The 22,036-nt window shown below is 40.6% G+C and overlaps 1 protein-coding gene across 6 annotated transcripts in view; it reads right to left on the bottom strand.

Annotated features, from left to right (window-relative positions):
* The window catches only part of PIKFYVE (phosphoinositide kinase, FYVE-type zinc finger containing), an 87,838-nt gene extending 66,403 nt beyond the window's left edge, over positions 1–21,435 (bottom strand). For 3 of the 6 annotated variants that reach the window (XM_066346654.1, XM_066346657.1, XM_066346661.1), the window contains exons 1-8: positions 21,265–21,435; positions 16,951–17,131; positions 14,722–14,871; positions 14,451–14,486; positions 11,162–11,280; positions 10,297–10,468; positions 8,067–8,274; positions 5,335–5,424 (exon numbers count right to left, since the gene is read on the bottom strand). In XM_066346654.1, the coding sequence (XP_066202751.1) occupies positions 5,335–5,424; positions 8,067–8,274; positions 10,297–10,468; positions 11,162–11,280; positions 14,451–14,486; positions 14,722–14,871; positions 16,951–17,122 (947 nt within the window). In that variant the 5' untranslated portion in view covers positions 17,123–17,131; positions 21,265–21,435. The remainder of the gene's footprint in view (positions 1–5,334; positions 5,425–8,066; positions 8,275–10,296; positions 10,469–11,161; positions 11,281–14,450; positions 14,487–14,721; positions 14,872–16,950; positions 17,132–21,264) is intronic. The other 3 variants (XM_066346655.1, XM_066346658.1, XM_066346656.1) reach the window with 2 other exon arrangements.
* Between the last annotated feature and the right edge of the window lie 601 nt (positions 21,436–22,036).

The following is a 22,036-nucleotide window of genomic DNA, read 5'->3' as shown; positions in this document are numbered from 1 at the left end:
AGAGCATTGGACTGGGATGCAGAGGACCCAGGTTCGAGACCCCGAGGTCACCAGCTTGAGTGTGGGCTCATCTGGTTTGAGCAAAAGCTCACCAGCTTGGACCCAAGGTCTCTGGCTAGAGCAAGGGGTCACTCGGTCTGCTAAAGGCCCGCGGTCAAGGCACATATGAGAAAGCAATCAATGAACAACTAAGGTGTCACAACGAAAAACTGATAATTGATGCTTCTCATCTCTCTCCGTTCCTGTCTGTCTGTCCCTATCTATCCCTCTCTCTGTTAAAAAAAAAAAAATTATCCTCAATTACTACATTTTGAATTTAATCAATAATAAAATAGTAAAATCTGTTTACTCTTTTGTTGTATGAGTATTTGTATAATATCTTTAATTTTGCTTCTTGGCAAAGTTACCTATAAATGACTTCTAAGTGGAATATCAGTAGCATTGACCAAACTCTCATTTATTTTAAAAAAAATTTTAGTTAGAAATTTAGTTAGCTTCTACCTAAAAAAAAAAAAGAAACACAATTTTACCTTCCATACAAAGAATAAAAGGCAGAAGCATCTATAATACAGTAGACACTATACACTCACTCAGTAGAGCAATATATGTATCTTCCCTTATTTAATTTTCATAGTGTCCTATAGCATATACTAAACCCATTCTACAGATCAAGAAATCAAGAACAGAAATTAAGTCATTTATCTAAGGTAACTCAGATAATAAATAACAGGGCTACCATTAAAAAACAGATTTCAGCCCTGGCCGGTTGGCTCAGCGGTAGAGCGTCGGCCTAGCGTGCAGAGGACCCGGGTTCGATTCCCGGCCAGGGCACACAGGAGAAGCGCCCATTTGCTTCTCCACCCCTCCGCCGCGCTTTCCTCTCTGTCTCTCTCGTCCCCTCCCGCAGCCAAGGCTCCATTGGAGCAAAGATGGCCCGGGCGCTGGGCATGGCTCTGTGGCCTCTGCCCCAGGCGCTAGAGTGGCTCTGGTCGCAACATGGCGACGCCCAGGATGGGCAGAGCATCGCCCCCTGGTGGGCAGAGCGTCGCCCCTGGTGGGCGTGCCGGGTGGATCCCGGTCGGGCGCATGCAGGAGTCTGTCTGACTGTCTCTCCCTGTTTCCAGCTTTAGAAAAATGAAAAAAAAAAAAAAAAAAAAAAAAAAAAAAAAACAGATTTCACCCGGCCAGGGCACACAGGAGAAGCGCCCATCTGCTTCTCCACCCCTCCCCCTCTCCTTCCTCTCTGTCTCTCTCTTCCCCTCCCGCAGATGAGGCTCCATTGGAGCAAAGATGGCCCGGGTGCTGGGGATGGCTCCTTGGCCTCTGCTCCAGGTGCTGGAGTGGCTCTGGTCGCGGCAGAGCGACGCCCCGGAGGGGCAGAGCATCACCCCCTGGTGGGCAGAGCTTCACCCCTGGTGGGCGTGCCGGGTGGATCCCGGTCAGGTGCATGCGGGAGTCTGTCTGACTGTCTCTCCCCGTTTCTAGCTTCAGAAAAATACAAAAACAAACAAACAAACAAAAAAAACAGATTTCATTCAAAAAAGTACATTTCACTCAAAAAAGTGTGCTCCTCCCCCCCATGAAGATAAAGATACTTCTCAAATAATTTTTTAAATTACTCACAGGTTTGTAAAAGGTTTAGCAAAAAGTCGTTCTTAATGGTTAATGAGAAACCACTAATATCAAAAGTATATAAGCAAGATTCTTAAAAAAACATTGTTTCTTGGCATATTTTTAGTGAAAACTTGCCACGTCTTATTCAATTAATTAAAATCTCTTTTCCAATGTCTGCATCACCCATGCATTCTGCTTCCCTAACACTCTTTCTAACCATCCCTACACGTATTCTGATATAGTAGCAACAAGAGTAAAAGAAAATTAATCAATTTTGTCAAATATTTTAATAAGTGGTAAGACAGCTGACCAAAATTTTACTTAGAGATAGTACTCTCCTAAATTACATCTTTCCCAAGGACTTACATCAATCTTAGCATGAATTCAAAACACATGAGGACATACTGTAAATTAGCACAGCCAGCTCTACATTTGTGCCCATGCGAACAGGAACACTATCATTTGTTCCATCCTTCAAAAAACTATCTCAACTCCTCATCCCTCTGCATCTCTCTCCTTTACTATCTAAAAACTCCTATCTCCAATGGTCCTTCCATTTTCTCCTGCAACTGGAAGAACCCCCTGAAGTTGCCTATCAAAGTTGGCAACATCATCATTAAATCCAACAGACAGCCTCATCTCACCTGACATGGCAGCAGGATAGCGCCCCCTTCCATGACACACTGCCTTCGCCTAGCTGCTTGGGACAACACGCTTTCTGGGCTTTCCTCTCACCTCACCACTGCTCCCGCCTCTCAGGCTTCGTTTGTGGCTCCCCTTGATTTCCCCTATCTCGGTCCTTGGTTCTTCCTTCCATACTTTCCCCAGTCATGTTTTTAATGACCTGCATCCTGGTTCAGTTTTAAATTCCATCCACATAATAATAATAGCCAAGTTTACATCTCCAGCTTGTATCTCTCTCCTGAATGTGCTGGTGTGCCAGCCCATGCTGGGGACCCCTGACCCAATTTAACTTGTCACCTAAAAAAAAACTAGTACAAGCCTCAGCAATTAAACTCAAATCTAATCTTGCTAACAGAGGCAAAATACATTCCTTTATGCGTCAGCCTTACAAATATTGAAAAAAAAATTTATTATCTTTAAACCAATATATACCTTTACAAAATATTATACAAACATACTAAAATAGCTATAAGCTTATAATTTTTACCTATAAATACCCCACACCCCAAAAGCTCAGGGCTGTTTGTTGCTTTCTCAGAGCAGAGAACAGACCACTGGCCAATAAATAAAACTTTCCAAATTCAATCAATTTAAACTAATTCCATTCAATACGGTTGCACTGCAACACTGAACTCTAGACTCACGTAGCTGCCTATTTGACATCTCATCTGTATGTCTAGAAGGTACCTCAAATTCAATATGCCTAAAACCAAACTGCTCCTCCAAGTCTTCCCCACCTCAATAAATGGCAGTTCTATCCTTCCAACCACTCAGGCCAAAAATCTGAGTCATCCTTTACCTCCAATTGTTTAGCAAATCCTGTTAGCACTATAGTCAAAACCTATCTAATACCTGACCATCCAACCTCCCCTTCTGCTCTGACCTGGGATAGTTCTCTTGCCTGGATTACTGCACCAGCTTTCTAAGTGATATTCCTGCTTCTACTCTTATGTCCTACAATCTACTCAACAGAGTAGCCAGAGTGCTCCTTTCGAAATGTAATTCAAATCATGTAATCCTCCCAAACTCCCCACTCAAAGCTCTCCTGTAAGGAAAGCTGTTTTAGTGTAGAATGTCAACTAATAAATGTAGAAGTGATAAAGTCGCAACCATCAGTATAAATCATAAATAGATGCTGAAACTATTGAGTGAGAGACTGAAAAGGAACAGGATATTTATACAGTATCAAAGGATCTCTCCAACATACTAATTACAAAGAGGACAGCTGTAACTTAACAGTGGAGAAACCCAGTTCACCATGGTAACCAAGAGATCAAGTCCATATTAACAGTGGGATAAACTTGTATCATCATACCTTTTCTGACATGACAGACTAATATGACTATATCCCTTATATAGAATTCCCACCCGAAAATGCATAGCCTAAATCTAATCATGAGGAAGTATTAGACAAACACAAAGTCATGGGCATTCTTCTAGATAACTGGCCTATCCTCTTCACAAAACTAAGACCATGAAGGATAAAGAAAAGCTGCTGCTATCCTGCCCCACTGAGTGGCAACAGAGCTGAGAAGCACTTGTCCGGTTCACAGATCACAGGCACAGGCTCACTAAAAGACTAAGACCTCATCACAAAACTACATAATAATCCCCTTCCCTGCAGACCTTACCACCACATTATAAAGGCCTACTTACTGCAGTTCCTTTTACCCAGTACATTATATACACCTTTCAACAAAAAATTACAAGGCATACTAATAGGCAAAACACATAGTTCAAAGGATTGACCAAACATTAGAACCAGAGTCAGATATGGCAAGAATGTTGGAATTCTCACACCAAGAATTTTTTTATTATTATTGTTATTTTTATGTGTGACAGAGACAGAGAGAGAGACAGACAGGGAGAGACAGGAAGGGAGAGAGAATGAGAAGCATCAACTCTTCATTGCGGCACCCTAGCTGATCACTGACTGCTTTCTCATATGTGCCTTGACTGGGGGGCTATAGCAGAGAGAGTGACCCCGGGCTCAAGCTGGTAAACTTTGCTCAAACCAGATGAGCACGCTCAAGCCAGTGACCTCGGGGCTTCGAACCCAGGTCCTCTGTGTCCCAGTCCAACGCTCTATTCACTGCGCCACCAAGAATTTTTAAAACTGTGATTTATGTGCTAAAGGGTTTAATGGAAACAACATGCAAGAAGAGACAAACAATGTAATGTAAACAGATAGATTAAAATTCTAAGAAAGAAGAAAAACATTCTAGAGATTAGAACTACTATACTATAAATGACAAATTTCTTTGATGGGGCTCATGACCAAGTTAGATGTGTCCATCAGTGAATTCTACCCAACATATAAGGAAGAAATTATACCAAGTTTCTTCAATCTCTTTCATTAGAAAAAACAGAGGGAATACTTCTTAACTCATTCTATGAGGTGAGCACAACCCTAATACTAAAACCAAAAATATTACAAGAAAAATATGGACCAATATCTTTCATGAACACAGATGCAAAACTTCTCAACAGAATCTTAGCAATCCAATCCAACAATGTATAAAAAGAATTATACACCATAATCAAGAAAGGTTTAACCCAAATATAAAAGACTGGTTCAACATTCAAGAAGCAATCAGTATAATCCACTACACCAACAGGCTAAAGAAAAACTATGTGAGCATTATCAATAGATGCAGAAAAAGTATTTGGCGACATCCAACAACCATTCATTATAAAAACTCTCAGCAAACTAAGAATAAAGGGCAATATCCTCAATTTGATAGAGAACATCTATAAAAACCTACAGCTAACATAATACCTAATGGTGATAAACTCAAGCTTTCCCACCAAGATCAAAAATAAAGATCGGAAGCCAGTGGAAAATAGTGGAAGAAGGCTACTCACAGTACAAGTGAGAGCTGACTAGCAAAAGGGAAATGACAGTTTAACTCATATTTTAGAGCTAGGAAAGTGTATCACAATCAGTCCCACCCATTTTTTCTGTTTGTTCTTCTCATGGCTATGAAAAGAAAAAAATTCAGACACAGAACACAGTGTTTTCATTTGGCAGTTTACCTATTTCGAGCAGGAGATTTCCCAGCATCCTCTTGAACAGATACAAGTCTTGTTGAAAGGGAAGTATTTGAGGAGTCTGGATGAATCAAACTATAAAGAAAAAAGGAGAAACTTGAGATGATTTGGAACAGAAACAAGTCCAATTTCAATGAAATACTTTAACATTTAAAAGCAGACTGTTTTCCCCTGTAATAATGAGGATATGGGTTATGTTTGTTTCCTTCCTTCAATTGAAGTGAAAACAGTATGGATTTTACCTTAACTATGTCAAATGCCAAAAGACTGATAATATATAGCTAGTGCTCGACTTACGGCCACAATTGGTTCCGACAGACCGGTCATAACACGATTTGGTCGTAAATTGAGTAGGCTATGTGTACAGTACTGTGAAATGATGTTATAAAAATCTTTAAGTCATATTTTATCATAATTTTCTTTCATTATTGTTATATATCATCATTTTCTTTGTTCATTTTATGCCATTTGTATCATCTCTACACCATTTTGTTTCTTACTTTTACATTCGTCAGGTTTAAGCAAAACACTGCATTACCAGTACAACTGGTTTAATATTTGCAAAGACAATTTCCTCTTGGCAGACATCTTGGGAAGGGTTTGATGAAAAATATCCAAGACACAAAACACAAATTGCTGTACCGAGTCTGTGATAACAGTTGAAATGGTGCACATGGAGATGGTAGTGCTGCCGGAAGCTGGTCCGCACTGTCATATGCCCAGCTGGGCAATGCTAGCGCTGCCAGACGCTGAGCAGTTGTGGCTAGTGATTGTGGTCGTAAGTTCCATAGGTCATAAGTCAATCAATATTTGTAGTTTATTAAGTATATGGAATTCCATTAAAATAATAAATTGGTTGGATGGGTACTTATAGAATCCTTCCCACACAAATAATACAATATTGAAGTGATTTGGGGGGGGAAATCATTGATATGGTGACTTGAGACTTAAAATTTTATCTTGAGTTATAATAGACCTGAACAGAAGGAACACCTGCTGATTATAAAGAATTAATAACAAATCTCTGGAATGCTAATTAGGTCTCCCTTAAACTCCAAAACCTCTTACATATCCTTTCTCCCCTTATAAAAAGGTTGGCTTGGGATGAGAAGGGGGACACAGCTTTGGGAACATAATCCCTGTCTCTGCAGATCACTGGCCATCTGAATAAAATGCCCATAAAGTTTCAATCCCTGTCTCTACTTATTTGGCTGAGTGGTGCCAGGCAGCATGATAGCCGACATTTCCAGTTTCATCATGAGCCCAAATATTTTATTCTCAGTCCCCATAACCAACTGGAATAGCACCGCAGAGTGAGACAAACCCAGGTCCAAGTGCAGGCTCTCCCTCTTACTAGCTGTGTGACCTTGGGCACATTGCTTAATGTCTCCGAACCTCCGCAGCCACATCTGTCAAGAGGAGAAAGTTGTGCCTACTGCCGAGATATGATGACTAAAAAAGAGTGAACATTAACCAATTAGCACACAACCTAAAATCCTTACACGTTTGACATCTACCTTATATCTCTCAGGAAGCTTTCAAACCTGGTTTGCTTTGTTAAATCACATTGCCAATTCTGGGCTCACACCACAGGGCCAGGTACAACTAACAAGAACTAAAGAATCCATACTTTGTTTTATTAAATGCAGACTTGATCTTTAAAACTTATAAAATACATGTAACAGAAAGAATCATGATGCCACAAACACCCATGTACCATCAAGCAATTTAAAGAAACATCAGCACTGAGTCTGAGTGCTCATATTCTGCTACCCAGTGCAACCCCCTCCTTGCCTTCCATGAAACCATTATAAATTTTATACTGATCAGTCTCTTCCTTTCCTTTAAGTTTACCATGTTTGCATCCAGAGGCAGTGTGTTCATTCTGTATATTTTTTAACATTATATAAACAGAATAATCACTGGATATAAATGTGACTTTTTCTTCTACTCTATATTATGTCCCCGAGGTTCATATATGTGGAATGTAGCTATTACTCATTCATTTTTATTTCTGTTTAAATTCACTGGTTACATACTAATTTCTCACTCCCTCAAGGGGTAATCGATATGATAACTAATCAGAAAGATGTTAGTTAAAACTCTTAGCTCTTTAACATGGCCAGATTAATATTATGCATAATAAAACAATTTAGCTAAAGAAAACAATCAGAAACTGATGAATCTAGCATTCTAATTTAAATAATTCCAGGTAACTTCCGGGAAAAAGTTGGTAACGTTCTCTACCACCAGGCAATGTAGCAAAATTTATACATACGGAAAAACATGAACTGTTCCCTAGGAAGGAAAAAAACCCTAATTTCATTTGCAAACAGAATGACTAAAAATCTTATGAACATTCTAATTCTTTAAGAAGTTTACATTAGAAAATTATTAATCTCCAAAAACTTCTATTGCCTATTTAACAAATATTATCCAGATCATATATAGGCATCTGCCGTTCTTGAAGCCAGGGACAGAAGAGTAAATATGTAAGATGTAAGTCTCTCTTCTTGAGCTTACATTTTAATTATTCAATATAATCAGTGTCCCCAGACATCCTCTGTGGTCTCCTGGAGGCAGGCCAAAGACAAAGGAGAAAATGGGGAATTTGCAGGAAATAATTCAAAGAATGTAAACATTAACTAAAAGTACTCATGGGGCACAAGACTATCATTTTATTGCTCGAATAAAAAATTATATTTAAGCGACAGTACCTTTGCCAGGCAAAATCATCCTCTAAAAATATGTTGCGACTGGCTTTTCTACTCCCAACAGGTGTTCGGGGTTCACTCGGGTCAAGTACAGACACGGAGGAAGCGGAATCCGAAAGAGCATTCAAGTCTTCCCCTATGGAGTTACTGTCTGCGGAATGAGCGTAACTCAAGGCTATTTTCCTACAGTACGTGCAAGCTCGGAGGTCCCCTACAAAGGAAGAAAAAAAGAAATTAAGTAAGAGATAATAATATATTACTAACAGATGCATTAAATCTTTGGGTTAGTAACCAATCTAATAAAAGAGAAATGTCTTCAGGTAAGAACTATGAAAAAAAAACATTTCTAAAAAGTGAAATGATTTTGTTAGCTCAGTTATATATTTTAAAAACCATTGTAATGATATATTCATCCAAGTACACAAATTACCTCAAATATTTATAACAAGTTAAAAAATATCACTCAATAATACTAGTTAGAAAACTGATTAAAAGAGTATTTTTCAAGGTTCTAAAAGTAAAATAAAGGACAAAAGCTTCAAGAAAACAAAATTTAAATAGAGTAAATAAATCCACACAAATGTAAACAACATATTTTTCCTGGGCAAAAAAGGGAGGAAGAAGAATGTTATTTGGGTCTCCTTTTTTTTTTTTTTTTTTTTTTTAAGTTTTTATTCATTTTTTAGAGAGGAGAAAGAGAGAGAGAAGAGGGGAGGAGCAGGAAGCATCAATCCCATTTGTGCCTTGACCAGGCAAGCCCAGGGTTTCGAACTGGCGACCTCAGAGTTCCAGGTGGGAGCTTTATCCACTGCGCCTCACGGGTCAGGCCGGGAAGCCCTGAAGAGCAGTCTCCACAAGGGGGCATCGTTTTAAAAACAAACTAACAAAACAGGTTTACAAATAATATGAAAAATGGGGGCGAGGATTAAGAAAATTCTTGTAGTGAAAGTTAGGATGGAAATGAAATATTCTTGGGAGGACAAACTACTTGGTTATTTAATACTCTTAAATGTAATTTTATTTAGGATACAGTGTTGCCCAAATACACTGGTAAGTTTTCATTTCTACCCTGTTTTTCTGTAACAATTATTTGTGTGATTCTGTAATATTTTAGTGCACTAAAAAAGAAGGTAAGATAATTTACTTTATGAGTAACATGTTGTTTAACAATTCAACCTTAATTTTTTTAGCGCTGCTGACATTAAAAGACTTATGTGCCATGAAACAAAAAGATTTTTATAGTCAATTACAGTTTTTTACAGTAAATTCTCCCAAGCATAATTTATTTGTTTCACTTTATTTTTTCATTTGAAGACTACTACTGTATAGCATTCGGTTTTATTAAATTATGCATGTATTTTAAGCAAAATTGGTATTTTGCTTAGTCTTCAGTGTTTTGCTACGGCAGCCCCAGGAAACTGCCGCACAAACCCTATCATGACGACAGGATTTTATCCTAAGGGCAATGGGCGCTCCAAAAGGTTTCAGGCAGGGGAATACCCGGACACGATCAAATTAACATTTAACTTAATTTAATTTAAAATACCAACTGGAGTATGAAAAATGAATTAGAGGTAGGAAAAAAAAACTAATGGTAAAAAAATCTTTTTAAAGACTGTAGTCATAATCTGGATGAAAGATAATTTAGTTCTAAAACTCTATGGCCATTTTAGGTGGGGAAAAAAGTGTAAATAGCCAAAAGAAAAATCTGCCTGCTAAAAAAAATAACAGGAAGAGCTCCTAAGAGTGTGTTCATGTGCACCCACCTTCTACTCTCAGACCACTGCATATATCACATACCATTGTCTAGTTTTCTTCTGCTTCAACAAATAATTAAAATTTCTATACCACTAAAACTTATGGAAGAATACAAGATGCAATTTGCTAAAGCACAGTGTCATATACTCAAGGAAAATCTGTATTTTACAAGATGAAAACTCTATAGCATTATAAACTCATAACCTACTCTAACCACCCTGTATGTTAATGCCTCCTGGGATTTTATAGCATCTCGGATACAATGTTACTCTACTGATTTTTAAACATGCTTATCTACTTTGTTATTTGACTAGAAAGCTCTTAAAAGCAAAGCTGTGACTCTCTTACCTCTGTGTCCTCCATGGCACACATATAATGTCCAAAATAAAAACTGGCTCAACATCAGTCTTGTATTATAACTATTTTATAGCTAAGACCTTTAAAAATAACAGAACTGTCTTTAAAATGCATTTACCTGTATAGCCCATAAATTTTCCCGGGATTTCTTGATTACAGCAACGACTGCAGAAGATCTGCCCACACAGCCGGCAGTGGTGTCTGCGCCTGAAGGTTGTAAACTTCTCGCTGCAGTCGTAGCACTCCTTACACTGGCTGTCTGGCATCCAGTACTGCTTCAGGTCACTGTCCTAAAACAGGGGAAACGTATGTGAAGGCTTCTTGAAAATACTACTGACGATACAATAGCAGATGAAATGCTAATCAAAATCTTACCGACTTTCTTTTGCAGGAATTGACAAACTATTTCTAGAACTCATAAGAGAATGGAAAGAGCCAAAATGACCAAGACAATCTTGAAGAACAAAATGGAAGGGCTTACATGACCAGCCATCAAGACTTATTATTCTAAAGCTGCAATAATTTTAGAAAGTGTTAACAAGGATAGAAAAGATGGAGCTAGGGAGCAGAAAAGAGAGGCCCAGCATACCCTCACACACATGGAGGGACTAACGACAAGATTGATAATGCAATCAGTGAAGGATGGTCTTTTCAGGGGAAAATAGGGTGCTGAGTCCAACTGAACAGTCATGAGAAAAAAATGAAGCTTGACCCCTAAACTTCACACAAATTAGAAAGCTTCTGAAGAAACCGTGCGAGAATATTTACTGACCTTGGGCTAGATAAACACTTCTTAAACAGAAGAACACATATAACTATAAAGGGCATAAAAAGTACACAAGTACCTATGTGTAAAAACACTGTGTTCCTGGGAGGAGGAAACACGAACTGAACTTTCACGGACATGATGCCACCTCCAGTGGGTACAGCATGAACCACAGGAAGGGCTTAATAAGTAACCTGTTACAGCCTCTGGCCGGTACCTGGCTTTTCCCCTCCATGATTTCCTTGAGGCGCTTCAATACTGTGCTGAGGCTCCGGAGCTGAACGGCGGTCCGCGGGTCATGACCTCCGAAGGCAGGCTCTGCTTTCCTTCTTGTTTCTGAGTCAGATTTGCCAATAAATAAATAAATAAAAGCAAAAAGAACTTTGTGAATGGTCTTCAGTATCTATGCACAACACGGTGTATGTGTGATGCATATGCCTCTCACTGGTAACGTATACTTAGGTTCTCACAGCTAGTGATAGGGATTGAGTTCAAATGAGTCTTCATAAAGGTAAGAGGTGTTGAAAGTGTTTCTTTCAACCATATGTTTTACATTCCCATATAAAACACTACTTCACAAGCAAGGAAGGGCTAGTCAAGATAAGCACAGTCTGAGACCCCTTCTCGTTTTGAGGCCTGGGATGGGAAAATTGCTTAAATGACCCAAAATTCATTAGTGACTTCCTGGGCCCTCTGGTCCCAAGCCATAATAAACACCTTCTAGAAATTTAGCAGGAGAAAAAGCAATCCTAGTGCGTTAACCTGGCTTGGTCTCTACAGTGAAACAGCAACAGGGCTGAGAGGTCAGTTCAGTCTATGGACCACTATCCAAAGTCACGCTGTGCAGCAGACGATCAGAATGGAATTTAAAAGCCCAGTCTGACAGACTTCCAAATATCCATAATGGTAATTCACCCAAATGTTCCTTCACTAACATCCAAGCAAATTAATTAAAACTGCCAAAGAACTGCTGGAACTTCCTCCTGCTACCTCCCACCTCCACAGCTTCGACGTGGGAGGGATCGCTTTCACTCCACTATCAATAATAAACTCCAAATTTCAGCTTTGTGGCCAAAATGCGGTGTGCCCGTCAAAGCGGTCATGTATTAATTCTTTATTTTAGAGCAAAACTCCTACTAAAGTTTCCACCTTGCTCTGGCAGCTACAAAACCTAAGGATGAGATGGAGTTGGCTTGACCAAGAGAATGAACATGCCTATTAGTTTAAACTCATTAACCTAAAAACATCTATGGCAAAGCAAGGTGGAAAATATCTTTCCGACACCTTTCTCTAACTCACTTGCTTGATTTTTTTTAGGTGTGCTTTGCTTTGGTTCGGTGGGAAAAAGGGAATTACAAAAAAAAACGAGAGGTTGGTATCTAAATCCAAATTGACAAACAACTTTCCTAGATGATTTAAATACAAAAATAATGATCTAAACAGCACCTATGTTAGAAACTTTATCTTTTTATAAACAGCAATGTCCTAATTTCAGCGGATACCTGTGTTGTCACTAGAAAAATGTATGAGTATTAGAAAGACTAATTTTTTTTAATATAGTATAAAGCAACTCTCCATGACTTATTAGTTGGAAAGAGACAGACGAAGGTGTTAGAATTGTAGCGATCATGTTCCCATGCACAGGCAACCAACAGTTGTGAAGCCCCTCGCACTCAGCCAGTCTGGAGTGTCAGAGAGAACTAGCAGCTTCAGCCACTGGAAAAGGAAGAGCAAGCCTGTTCCTGAAACCACAGAGTCAGAGACCTCAGACAAAGATGAAAGAGCCCGAGAGGAAATCTGGTCTAGCACTCTGCTATGAGGCAAGCCAGCCTAGCTGCCTCCCTGTTAAAACTGGTATTAGAAAGTTGAATGGTTTTCCTAAGGTCACAGAGCTAGTAAATTGTGGATTTATGGCCTTTTTCTAGGAAAAAGAAGTTGATTGGTCAAACAGTCTAGTTTCTGAGCCTCTAGCAGCTAAGGTAGAATAAAAGAATCAAGTGGACCTGATACATAACAATAAGGAATGGTCAGGACTGCAGCAAATCTAACATTACAAGCTTCACCTACTGAGGTCCTGGCCAGTTGGGTTGGCTAGTGGTAGGGCACTGGCCCACACTGTGGATGTCCGGGTCTGATTTCCAATCAAGGCATACAGGAAAAGCTATCACCTGCTCTTCCACCCCTCCCCCTTCTCTCTCTCTCTCTCTCTCTCTCTCTTTCTCCCTTCCCCTCCTGCAGCCATGGCTCAACTGGCTCAAGCGAGTTGGCCCCAGGCACTGAGGATAGCTTCACCTCAGGCACTAAAAATAGCTTGGTTGCTCAACTGAGCAACAGAGCAGTGGCCCCAGATGAGCAGAGCATCACCTGGTAGGAGGCTTGCCAGGTGGATCCTGGTCAGGGCGCATATGGAACTGCGTCTCTCTGCCTCCCCTGTTCTTGCTTAATAAAAATAAAAAATTAAACTAAAATTTAAAAATCCACCTACTATATTTACATTCAAGTTTATCAAAACACCAAGGCAAGATTTGGTAGGCTTTCATTTTGTAACCTCTAAAAGACTAGACTGTAGTCCAATTCCTCAATTTTACAAGTGAAGATACCCTCTGCTTAATCAAGCGTAGGCTTTAGTCAGAAGAGTTCCCTGAGCAAAAACAGAAGTATTGCCACAGGTCAGGTTCAAGAGCTGGGGCGTTTATTGAGGTTAAACTGGGGATGGTCTCTCCCTCCCATTCCTAGAGGTAAACAGAGAGCTCCATCCCTGCTCCCCCTCCCCACCTTCTCCTCCTTCCTTCCACGCGCTGGGTGTCCCTGCAGAGGGGACGCAGCCAGCTCTGCCCCAGTCCCTGGAGAGCAGCTCCTCTGCTTGGCTGCTCTCCCTCCTCTGTCCCCCCAGAGGGAGGTCCTGAACGCCACGCCTAACACTGCCTAGCCATCCCGACAGCCCAGTCAGGAGGTCCTAAACCAAGTCCCAACCAGCAATAAAATATCCTCCTGCCAACCGGCATTCCCCGCACCTGCCTACTGTTCACAAGAGGATCTCACGGAGAGGGCTGGCCCGGCCAGACAAGGACCGTGATCGGGGACACTTGGTTCCCAATGCTGCACCTCTTCCCCTCTATTCACCACCTCTCACTGCCTTTCTTCTATCACCTTGATTTGGGCAAACCACTTCACTGAGTTTAATAATCGAACAGAAATAAAACATAATACAACTGAGTTTATCTAGCCTCTCAGTTCAGGCACTGATTCCCCAGCCCGCGCTCATCAGAAGAACATGAAGATGAAGGAGATGATTGTGTGGCAGACCAGAATGGAGAACAAACAGGTGAGAGGAGTTCAGTTTACACAGCCACACTGACAGTGTGCACCCCAACAAGGACAGAAGGCCAAGAGCATGTGCAGCCCATTCACGGAGTCGAGAGTTCAGCAGCCAGAGGCATGCACACCACATTACACCCGCCATCCCACAAAGAGATGCAGGACTCATCCACAAAGTTGAAACTAACCTGTGTTCTCCTGGGGATGTTGTAAACTGTTCTCTGCTGAAACCCAAGCAAGTAATTAATCAAAAAACAGTCAAGAGATTTCTGCCTGGCCTAAATTAAAGGTTAATAAAATGTTTAAGAAATTTTTTTTAGGAATCTAAAAATTGTTTCACTATCTAGGCATCAATTTCATTAATTCTGAAGAGTACCTGACTATGCCAAACAGCATAAAAATTAAGTCAGTAAACAACCTGGGAAACAATGACAGTGGAATGAAATAACCCCGTCTTACCTAGTACTGAAGATCGCCGCTGGAGTTCCGCATTCAGCTGTTTTTTATAAGGTGTAGGTGACCTCACAGTCTGTGTTCTTGAAGGGAGCTGAGGGCTGGTCCAATTTCCACTTAGAGACTGCTGCTCTCCCTGACCCCCTTCTGCTCTCTCTGCAGCAAAGGAAAGCGTCGTATTATTTGAAAAACTAAAACTCAGAGTTCAACAAAGATAAGGAAATAAGTGAATTAGGATTTTTTGAAAACTTCAAAGAAGGTGGCAAAATTACAGGCCAATAACTACATCCTTGGTTATATGTGACCTTCAGTTTGTTTTACTTTTCATTACAAATATCTTCAGCATCTTAAAGGAAACAGAATGCAAGCTCCACACGAAGGCAGAAATTTTTGAGGGGGTCTGTTATGTTTACAGGATAGATTCCTTGACTATTAAAATAGTACCTGGTGGATAGTAGGTGATCAATAAACATTTGCTAAATAAAAAGACTGTTTCTTATAATGACCAAATAGAATATGATTTTCTGAGTGGAATCTTGGAACAGAAAAAGGACATTAGGTAAAAACTAAAGAAATATGAATAAAATACATACTCCACTTTATAATGAATCGATAATGGTTCATTCATTAATTGTAATAACTGTACCACGCTAATGTAAGATATTAATAGGAGAAACTGGGTACAGGGTATATAAGAATTCTCTGTATTATTTTCCCAATTTTTCTGTAAATCTAAAACTATTCTAAACAATAAGGTTTTTTTGTTTTGTTTTTGAATTTTTCTGAAGTTAGAAGGGGGGAGGCAGTCAGACAGACTCCCACATGCGCCCGACCGGGATCCATCTGGCATGCCCACCGGGGGCAATGCTCTGCCCATCTGGGGTGCTGCTCCGTTGCAACTGGAGCCATTGTAGTGCCTGAGGCAGAGGCCATAGAGCCATCCTCAGCACCCAGGCCAACTTTGCTCCAGTGGAGCCTTGGCTGCGGGAGGAGAAGAGAGAGACAGAGAGAAAGAGAGGGGGAAAGGTGGAGAAGCAGATGGGTGCTTCTCCTGTGTGCCCTGGCCAGGAATTGAACCCAAGACTTCCACATGCTGGGCCGATGCTCTATTGCTTAGACAACCAGCCAGGACCAATAAGGTTTATTTTTAAAATTGACTTAAAAATGGACTAACATTTTAAAAAATATTTATTGATTGATTTGTTTTTTGAGAGCAAGAGGAAGGGAGACAAAGAGAAACATCAACTTGTTGTTCCACGTACTTATGCATTCACTGGTTGATTCCTGTATATGCCCTGACCAGGGACCGAACCCACAACCTTGGCATATAGAGAAGACACTGGACCAACATTTTTTAGAGTTTTAAACATGACTATGAATAAAAGTGAGTTATACTATTAACATTTCTACTTAAACTATTAACCCCCAAATTCCTTACAACAAAAGGGATTCTTTTTTTGTTTGGGTTGATTTTTTTAGAGAGGAAGAGAGAGAGAGAAACATCTATTTGTTGTTCTACTTATTTATGCATTCATTGGTTGACTCTTGCATATGCCCTGACCAGGGATCGAACCTTTCACCTTGGCGAATCGGAACGATACTCTAACCAACTGAGCTACGGGGCCAGAGCAAAAGGGATTACTTTCTAACCCATTTCAAATAATATAGCCAAAAACAAAGCAAGAGATGTAAGCCATCTTTTCTTAATTTTTCTTCCACATAAAAAATATATTACTTAAAAAAGATCATTTAAAAAATATCTCTTTAATTTGACAGCTTTACGTTTACACCTTCTGCATTTAAGTCAACAGGCTTGAAAATAGTTTGCATTTTTGAAAAATAAAAACTTTTATTCTCTCATGTGCTGATCCTTTTACTTTCATTGCTTTCATAAAATTTTTTGGCTATTTACCCCTTAAAAAAAATCCATTCTGTGAACTTAAGAAGTTAAAACATACTAGAAAAGGAGAAAAAAAAACTTTAAAAAAGGGACCTCCTTTTAACATTTATTTAGATCATCAGTTACCAAAAATTAGTTAAGATTACAGTGAAAATTCTAACTTTCTCTTCTTAAGCAGCAAACCCCAGTGACCTGTGATTAAAGCTCTCTCCTTGTTAATAACTTACTTTGTAAGTCATTAGAAAGTGTTTCAAAGACACAACATGAAACTCAGAACAACAGAATTTTGGTTCTCTGATCTTGTAGGTTCTCTGATCTTTGAGAATAAGTCTTACCTTTGTTAAATCGAAAGAGATTTACAAAAGAACTATATGCTGATTTAAAAGGAGGTTCGTCCTGATCAGGAGTCAAAGGTTTAAAGTGTGTGAGATGAGAGGGACTGGTGGGAGATCGGGGCAAGTCACTGGCCGAGTCCAGGGTGGGGGAAGTCTTATCATCTGTGGCCATTTCATGAGTCTATAAAACAAAAGAAATACGCACAAGATATAAAGTTTCTCAGGAAGCCCAGGTGTTAATTCCAAACTGCATCTCTAAATACTTGAAAATGTGACTCGGGAAATTCAGACCTATGAAAACCACCCGAGTGAATAAATCTAGTTTAGCATATATAACTAACTATAGGCTTGGAAACGCTGTAGTCTGGATCATAAGGAAGTCTCAGTCACCTAAAACCATGATCATACAGGCAATCTACTTTTCAACACTGTTACTCAAATTACAGAAAATATCAAAATCAGTTCAAAATTGGAAGTAAGGCATAAATGTGGACAGGTAAAAAGGAAAAATGCATTTCTGTATAGTCTATATTCTTTCTCATTTTAATATTTTTTGGGGAAAAAAAGATTATCAATAGCTTTTTAAAGTTATGAAGAAAAACTGATTTTACACAAGCATATAAATTCCTAAAAGCTTTGTTTTACTCATTTCAATTTTTCTTTTAAAAAATATAAAAGGTGGGCAGATCAATGGTGATGAACAGACGACATGCTGCAGAATTGTGCATCTGAAAGCTGTATACTTTTGTTAATCATCATCACCCCCAATAAATTCAGTAAAAAGGGAGAATAATAAAATATATAAAAGGTAAATATTTCCAAGAAAAGAAGATGAAATAGTCATCCGGTAATGACACTTCCATATAACCTCAAAAATTCCCTCAGCTATGCCCCAGCACCTTGGGAGCTATCTAAACCCACAAGATGGTCCCCATCACCTTCCTCCCAGGCACATGAACCTGGTTCTTCTCCTTTTAAGCTTTAGTACCATATAGATACTAAAATGAATATCTTAAAGGCCTTTTATTAAAAACCAAAAATCATAAACCAAAGCAGTAAAGGTAACCACATCACCAGATAGAAGTTACAGAAAAGTCCTGATGTCTACTTTCTGCCATATTGATCAATACTTCAAATAAGAGAATAACCACGAACTGTGCATAACTCTCGTCATTAAAGTGCTATAGTTTATAATCTAATCTATTCTTTACCATGAGGATATTATACTTTTATAAAATATTTTTACTTTCAAAATCATATTTACCACCTCGTTTAATTTTTACAAAAACCCTTGAAGGTGTCCAGAACTGGCCTTATTACTGTATTTTACCTTTGAGGATACCAATATACGCTGACTCAAAAACAATTTTCATGAGACTCACAACTAGTCAGTGGTAGAGCTGGAACTAAATCCCAAGGTTCACCCCAGAATTCTTCTTTAGAGAAAAATTACTTTTGTAGCTCTTCATGGACTGCCAATTCTACCCTATCCAAATTCTAACTACCCAAGATGTTGTCAGATTAATAATTTACTCAACAAATTAAAGCAGAAATGAAACCACTGACGAACGGAATTTGGGCAGTAAATGTTCATTGGAATGGAGGGGGGGAAGAATGGAGGAATAAGAGGAAGGAGCAGAGGAAGAAGGGGGGAGGGAGAGAATAGAAGGAAGGAGAGAGGAAAGGAAGGTCTCTGACATCATCTTCTATTAGGGAAGGTAGTCAACAATCCTTCTAAAGTGTCCTGATAATCCATATTCTAGCAGAAAGGCTTAGGAAATAAGCTAGAGACTGATCAAATGTAAACTCCAAAAGATGAGGGGGGTGGGGGGGTACAGCACCGGAGAGAAAGAAGCATGTGATGGCAATAACCCTCAAGCCTTGGAAATCAGCCTGCATTCATTCTACTTCGACAGAAGTAACGTCAGAAGCAGAGTCAGCAATCTGCCTAGAGTCTTAGCATTACTTTTAAGGGTCACTCACAAACAAAACTTTTATTAGGCTACGGAGAAGTGAAGCTAAAAATGACCATGAAAATACTCAAAAAATATAGTCTCTGAAGCATAAATACAACCACATACAGTTAATCTTAAAAACCACATAATGATACCAGGATTCTGAAAAAAACTATCTTACAACTCTTAATCTCTGGTAGCTTAATAACTGTCTCTGATATAAACTAGGACTTATTCCTAACTGATAAATAATTAAAAGTATTAACCTACTCATCCAGAGACCTCTGATGTATCACCAGAACTATCTTTGCCTCTTCTCACTTGAAGGCTGCTATTCATTGTATACAGACCCACTTCACACTATCTTGTTGCTTAAGCCAATCTGAAGGCTAACTTGGTATTAAAATGCAGAAAATAAAAAGTGCAAGAAATTAAAAGTAAAATGTTGAAAATAAACCTGATCTGCCACCCAATATCTAAATTTCTGCAAAAAAAAAAAAAATTTCAAATATCAGTTGAGTCATTTCTAAGAGTTTTTTTTTGTTGTTGTTTTTTCTGAAGCTGGAAACGGGGAGAGACAGTCAGACAGACTCCCGCATGCGCCCGACCGGGATCCACCCGGCACGCCCACCAGGGGGCGACGCTCTGTCACAACCAGAGCCACTCTAGCGCCTGGGGCAGAGGCCAAGGAGCCATCCCCAGCGCCCAGGCCATCTTTGCTCCAATGGAGCCCTGCTGCGGGAGGGGAAGAGAGAGACAGAGAGGAAGGAGAGGGGGAGGGGTGGAGAAGCAGATGGGCGCTTCTCCTGTGTGCCCTGGCCGGGAATCGAACCCGGGACCTCTGCATGCCAGGCCGACGCTCTACCACTGAGCCAACCGGCCAGGGCTCTAAGAGTTTTTAAAAAAAAAATACTCAGAATATATCTAATAATGCAGGACAGCTGAATACTAGAAATATTAAAATCAAAAAAGTTTTGTTGTTGCCTGGCCAGGCGGTGGCGCAGTGGATAGAGCATCGGACTGGGATGCAGAAGGACCTGGGTTCGAGACCCCGAGGTCGCCAGCTTGAGCACGGACTCATCTGGCTTGAGCAAAAAGCTGGTGAGCTTGCTGAAGGCCCGCGGTCAAGGCACATATGAGAAAGCAATCAATGAACTAAGGTGTTGTAACAAAAAACTGATGATTGATGCTTCTCATCTCTCTCCGTTCCTGTTTGTCCCAATCTATCCTCTCTCTGACTCTCTCTGTCCCTGTTAAAAAAAAAAAAAAAAAAAAAAGAAGTTTTGTTGTTGTTGTTGTAGTTCAACTTTTGATCCACATGCCAACAGACACTCAACTAAACTAGACTGTGATTGATATTACTCTTCCCAGAAAGAAAAAGGGAGGATATAGGCAAGGAGTCTTGCTCCGCAGAAGAGACTTAACCTGCTCAATATTTGCCACAAACCTAAACCCAAACCCAACTGAGAGAAACTAAGATTACTTTTCGTAAGAATCTTAATGGAGTGGAAATATTTAAAGGGGCGGAATACTAGATTCAAATAAATCAGAAATAAGATTCAAAAAAGTCAGAAATAAGACAGTGCAATATACCAACCATCTGTACTGTCCATAGCGTACTAATTTTACAACAGAGGATGCACTGAATCAATGCATGATCAGTTACCACATAAGCACTCAGATAAACAAAAACAACTCGTTTTATCAGAATTCTAGCATCTTTTTGCATCTTCAAAAATACCCTCTATCTTAGACAGAAGACCTTAATTCCTTAAAAATATCCATTACATTTCAGTGTCATCCTCTTGTTGGGAACCGAAAGCAAAGGGAAAACATTAATTGGGAAAGCTATTCTCCTCCTCTTAGACTATGAAACAAGCATAAATGGAACAGCCTCAAATAGCAAAGGCAAGCAAGCATTCAGGGAGGTGTTTACAGTATTTGCAACCCCACTACTGCTATCACTTCTGCAGCCCACGAACTTTCTTTTCCAGTTCACCATGCACCTCTGACTCAGATGCAGAGCTTACCCACCGGAGGGAGGAGGAACTGGACTGTGTCCGTCCAAAATAAGCTTAGGGACACAGGACGAGGCAACTTCGAGGGGTTTCCAAGGAAACCTCTTCAAGAAAGGTTTCCCGGCTCCCTTCCACACTCGCACGACAGGGGCCCCCGGGGAATCAGGGGAGCCGGTGTGCAGTGGGCACAGGTCCTCTGCCCTCCTCTGCCCAGCCGCGGGTGCGGAGCCCCGCTCTCGCCTTTACTTGAGCCTTTCCCTCCGTTCCGGCCCCGGAGCTCCCCGAATCGGCCTTCGTCCCCACTCTGCCCCAGCAGCCGCGCGCCGGGCCACCGCCCTTACCTGCGCCTTCCGCCCCGGCCCGCAGAGCCCTCCACCCCAGCCGCCGCTTCAGCCCGTGGGGGCGCAGGAAGCAGGCGTCGGAGGGCAGCGCCGGGGTTCACCGGGCACGGGCGGCCGCTGCAGGAAGCAAACCCTCTATCATGATAGATGTGGCTTCTCGCTTTCCCCCAAGGCTCCGCCCTCTGTTTCTCCTTCCCTCCAATCCGCAGCTTTCCCGGCTGCCGGCTCCGCCCTCTCCTCCCAGCCCGCACGGCGCTCGGATCAGATGTTCAGGCAGAGTGTGTCCATCCCAGATAGAATCGTCCTCAACCACTTGGCCACGATCAGGCCGTCTCGGCCTTCCTAGAAGCCAAGGCGACTGCTCACGTGAGCATCAGGCGTGCTCTGTCACCAGATGGGTGCAGGCTGGACGGCAGCTACCGTATGTGTTCGATCATGTGGGCACTCATAATATGTAACTGCGCTCAACGTTCTTATGGACGACGTCAACCTGTGCAATACAGAGCATTTAAGTCTACGGCCAAGACTTATACTTGGGTGACTCTGCCGATCACTAGCCATGTGACGTGAGACTAATCACTAATTTCTTTTGACTCCAGACCTCTTATCAGTAAAGTGGGGCTACTAATAGTACCCACTTCACAAATAGTTATTTTCAGGATTAAGAATTGCATCTAAAACATTAGTCACAGTGTCCAACCCAGAGTAAGATATGTCAGTTCTGTGCTGGAAAAGGGGGCCACATACTAAACCTGACAAGCTAAGCGGAGGT

The sequence above is a fragment of the Saccopteryx leptura genome, chromosome 7, assembly GCF_036850995.1.
Source record: "Saccopteryx leptura isolate mSacLep1 chromosome 7, mSacLep1_pri_phased_curated, whole genome shotgun sequence".
Lineage (NCBI taxonomy): Eukaryota > Metazoa > Chordata > Mammalia > Chiroptera > Emballonuridae > Saccopteryx > Saccopteryx leptura.
Note: the sequence above shows the minus strand (reverse complement) of the source record. Positions and strands in the feature narration are given on the sequence as shown.